This window comes from Microtus pennsylvanicus, chromosome 2 (assembly GCF_037038515.1).
Source record: "Microtus pennsylvanicus isolate mMicPen1 chromosome 2, mMicPen1.hap1, whole genome shotgun sequence".
NCBI lineage: Eukaryota > Metazoa > Chordata > Mammalia > Rodentia > Cricetidae > Microtus > Microtus pennsylvanicus.
Genome location: NC_134580.1, coordinates 109,842,865 through 109,847,689, shown reverse-complemented (window position 1 = coordinate 109,847,689; position 4,825 = coordinate 109,842,865). Strand labels below are relative to the sequence as shown.

The 4,825-nt window shown below is 55.2% G+C and overlaps 1 protein-coding gene across 1 annotated transcript in view; it reads left to right on the top strand.

The window, feature by feature from the left end:
- Positions 1 to 580: 580 nt before the first annotated feature.
- Positions 581 to 4,825, top strand: part of Adra1d (adrenoceptor alpha 1D) — a 16,291-nt gene continuing 12,046 nt past the window's right edge. Inside the window, exon 1 of the mRNA XM_075962237.1 lies at positions 581 to 1,901. Within this exon, the coding sequence (XP_075818352.1) occupies positions 809 to 1,901 (1,093 nt within the window). The 5' untranslated portion in view covers positions 581 to 808. The remainder of the gene's footprint in view (positions 1,902 to 4,825) is intronic.

Sequence of the window (4,825 nt, the reverse complement as noted above, 5' to 3'; positions counted from 1 at the left end):
AGACCCTGGGCTTGCCTGCCGCCCCAGAGTAAAAAGGAGGGGCATCAGACACATCCAGGCGGTGTGGCAGCAGTTAACCATCCAGCCCTGAACTCACAGATCCCAGGCTCTTGCTGCTCTCTGGCGGCAGGAACCGGGAGCCCGAGACCCGGGAATCGCACCTTGTTTGCTGCGCTAGGGCAAGGGCAAGCAGAGAGTGACCGCAAGTCTAGAGAGAGGAAGGGAAACAGCGAGAAGCAGCTGGAGCAAAGAGGACTGAGGTCCGGGAGAGCCGAGGAAAGGAGGACAAGGGGACAGTTAGGGCAGAGGGCGGTAGTGGGCACCGGAGGGGACCCCAGGAGTCACTGGCCGCTCAGAGCCCCTTCTCCAGCCTGCAACCTTCGCGCGCACGGGCCGCCCCCTCCTCCCTCCCGGCCGCCCCTCCTCCGTCCCGCCCCCGCGCAGAGTCCCAAGCGCTGCAGAGGCCGCCGCCTGCACTGCCGCTCCCGGAGCTGCTGCTCGCCTGGACACGCTTGGAGAAGGACTCAGGTCGACCGCCCCAACCCTTCCCTCCCTGTGACTCCGCAACCACCGCTAGACCAGTTCACTCGCTTCACCGTTCTCGCTGGGACCTTCACGGCCCCGTGACCTCCCCTCCGCTCCCCTGAACCACCGCTCCCCTGCGGCCCCCTCCGCTGCGGAAACTTGGGCAGGACCGACGGGACCCGCGCGCGTGCTGGCTCCGGCGCTGCGGCGATGCCCGCGGGCCCTCTCCCCGCCACTTGCTCGCCCAGTGCCGGGGCTCGGGCCCCGACGGCTGCGCCGTGAGATGACTTTCCGAGACCTCCTGAGCGTCACTTTCGAAGGACCCCGCTCGAACAGTAGCACTGGGGGCTCCGGCGCGGGCGGTGGAGCTGGCACGGCTGGACCCGAGGGCCCGGCGGTGGGCGGCGTGCCAGGGACCACTGGCGGCGGCGCTGTGGTGGGAACCGGCAGCGGCGAGGACAACCAAAGCTCCACGGGAGAACCGGGGGCTGCGGCTAGCGGTGAGGTGAATGGCTCAGCGGCCGTCGGGGGACTGGTGGTGAGTGCACAGGGCGTGGGAGTGGGAGTCTTCCTAGCAGCCTTCATCCTCACCGCTGTGGCGGGCAACCTGCTCGTCATCCTCTCGGTGGCCTGCAACCGCCACCTGCAGACGGTCACCAATTATTTCATCGTGAACCTAGCGGTGGCTGACCTACTGTTGAGTGCAGCTGTGCTGCCCTTCTCTGCCACTATGGAGGTTCTCGGCTTCTGGGCCTTCGGCCGGACCTTCTGCGACGTTTGGGCCGCGGTGGACGTGCTGTGCTGCACCGCCTCTATCCTTAGCCTCTGCACCATCTCTGTGGACCGGTACGTGGGTGTACGCCACTCGCTCAAGTACCCAGCCATTATGACAGAGCGCAAGGCCGCTGCCATCCTGGCTCTGCTCTGGGCGGTGGCCCTGGTGGTGTCTGTGGGACCACTCCTGGGCTGGAAGGAGCCAGTGCCCCCAGATGAGCGTTTCTGCGGCATCACCGAGGAAGTGGGCTATGCTGTCTTCTCATCCGTGTGCTCCTTCTACCTGCCCATGGCGGTGATCGTGGTCATGTACTGCCGCGTGTACGTGGTCGCGCGCAGCACCACGCGCAGCCTCGAAGCAGGCATCAAGCGGGAGCCTGGCAAGGCCTCCGAGGTGGTACTGAGGATCCACTGTCGCGGTGCAACTGCTAGCACCAAAGGAGCCCAAGGGACGCAGAGTAGCAAGGGCCACACCTTGCGCAGCTCGCTCTCTGTAAGGTTGCTCAAGTTTTCCCGCGAGAAGAAGGCTGCCAAGACGCTGGCCATCGTCGTGGGTGTCTTTGTCCTGTGCTGGTTCCCCTTCTTCTTCGTCCTGCCACTGGGTGAGTGATTCCCCTCACATTAGACTTTTCTTCCCTTCTGGCAAGTCCCTTCCTGGAAGGCTTAGATGACCCACAACCTGACAATGGACGCTTATGAACTTCCGGTCTCTTACTGTTATGGAGGGAGAGCAAGGGGCTCTTGGTTCTTCTGGGTTTCCTTTTACAGGTTGCTCATTCTTACCCTTTGTAGCCATTACAAACCCTGGCCTTGCTTTAGTTCCTTGGAAATCTGGGCAAACCTCTCCCTGTAACATGCGGTCAGCAGTTCATGTGACCCCCAGTTTATGTGATGGGTATGCGATACCCATCTCTGGAAACAGACATAGGGGGCGAGCCCCCCATGCACTCACTCATTCACCGGCAGCAGACCCAGGCCAATCACCTTGTGTATCTCAACAGACACCGGAGACCCTGCTTTCTCCAATAGGCTTCCATCCAGTGGCCCCACTGTGGGAACCCTGTGGACTTTCCCTTCTGAAATCTCCTCTTGTGAGTGGGTTGGAGGAGGGGACCTGGGAAGGTGGAACAGACAGGATGAGAAAACTGTCAAGAGGACAGTTACTATTGTTTATAATCATTTACAGGGTAAACTAGTTCCCCATACCAGGGCCCTGCAGTCCTGAGGAAGGCACAGCAGTTCTCAGGGGACTCCTCCCACCCCTTGAGCCTGAAAGCCCTGGAGCCCGCCCAGGGCCTGGACCCGCAGAGAGGAGAAAGGGGCAGCATTTTTACAGCTGCCACGGTGACTTTTATTTGTCATAGTTGAGTGTGTCACTCTCCTACAAGTCCCTTGGTGTTTTCACACTACTTGGAAATAAACCTGCCTTCCACAGCCTACAGAGGGTAGCCTTCAGATTTATTATTGTCTGAACCGAAACAGGTCGCTGTCAGTATTTACAGGAGGAGCCCAGGCATGAACTGCAGGACGCCAACAAATGCCCTTCCCATCTGAAAGGGGCTCTTCAGGGAAGGGTTTCCTCCCACTGCCCTGGCCCTGACCCTCCTTAGTTAGTTCCTTGCCTGTATCAATTTCTGATCTTCTCACTTGATCTTCCCTCCGTCTGGATGGCCCCCAAACCTCTTAGCTAACTCCCAACCTGTGGGTTTCTGCTTAATTCCCCCATTGGCTGAGTGTTTCCCTCTGTCACTGGCTCTCTAGTTTTTCCTTTCAACTGTATCATCACTGAATCCATAGCACCCAGAATGGTGCCTGGCATATGAGGAGCAATACTGTTCTCCATTGAGAACACAGGCGCTGGTGTCAGGCAGCTTGAGTTCAAATCCCAGCTCTGCCTCTTACTAGCTATGTGGCCTCAGGCCTCCGTTTCTTCATCTTTAAATGACAGTGGTGATGATGGTGATAATGCTGACTTTGACAAATTTTGGGAGAGCCAATGAATTGCTGTATATGAATGTGATTGAGGTGTATGTGAATCTCTCCCTCCCTCTCTCTCTCTCTCTCTCTCTCTCTCTCTCTCTCTCTGTGTGTGTGTGTGTGTGTGTGTGTGTGTGTGTGTGAGAGAGAGAGAGAGAGAGAGAGAGAGAGAGAGAGAGAGAGAGAGAGAGAGAGAGAGAGAGAAGAGAGAGAGAGAGAGAGAGAGAGAGAGAGAGAGAGAGAGAGAACAGGATAAGGAATAAAACATCCACTTAAGGTCTGCTTTGCAGTTGGATTGGGGAATGTGAAAACAACAAAGTTAAAGAAGGGACAGAGAGCCAGGATAAAGATAGTGTGCCCCCCCCCGACACACACACACCACACACACACCCTCTCCAAGGCCCAGCCCCATGGCCCTGCTCTGGCCTCGCCTTATGGAACCTGTTCAAGGGCACCTCACTCTCCTATCTCTTGTGTGTCTAGCTCACACCAGTCCCCACAGGGAATGCTCAGCCTGGGTAGGAAACGCCACCTCCATTTTTACATTTTCCTTTACTTTTAAACTATTTTGTTAGAGAATAATGTACAAATGAAAAGAAACTAATGTAATAATATAATACTGTTGCATATTACACATAATTTAATACTCTAATAAACACTCATGGGCCTTTGATCACCCACACTGGGCATATGCTGAGTTTACCATATCTACATTATATCCTTCCTCTTGCGGCGTGCACAGAATAGATCACAGTTGATTTCACTGTCCCGCTTCCTCCCTCACCTCCCCAGAGGCAATGCCAGCATTATTACTCCCATGTATTTATTGATACCCTTACCACAGACATCCACGTTCATTTCAAAGCACAACGCTGTTTGTGTGTCTTCAGAGTTTGTATCAATGGCATTCACTATGCATATCATTCTCCAGTCTGCGTTTTTTCCATCCCTCGCTATGTCCTTGAGATTCATGCAGTGTGGGGCCATTATTAGTGCATTTGAGACTGCTGCATGGTGTGTGATCCACTCTTCTGCTGAATATTAGTTTTTTCTCGTTCTTTTTTGTGGTTAAAATCAACACATCAGAACAGTAGAACTGCTTTTTGAGGTCCAGATCACACATCTTCCAGGAAATCATCTCCGGATACCCATGACCCCTTCCCCTTGTTGGCATCCACTGCTCTTTCTCTGTCCCTTTATCTTTGCTGCTCCTTCCACATGGTATAGGATCCCTAGAGATGTCTATATCTGGCCCCAAGAAGGGATTACATGGATGTATGAATATGCAAAGCTATCAAGTCGTGTGTTTTCGGATGTGCATGCCAGCTCAAACTCCTGGCAGTGCCTAATCCTGAGGAGCTGGCAATAATGAACAAACAGGACAGGTGCCAAGCAAAGAAACAGAATATTCCACTCTGCCCTGTATAGACTGGAGGGCACAGAGGAGGGCAGAGACTGCCGTAGAAGCAAGAGAGTGGCTTGGAGGTCGTTGAGGAGGGAAAGGGGCCAGGAGGCCCTGACACTCCCCTTGTGCGGGCTTGTGAGGGAC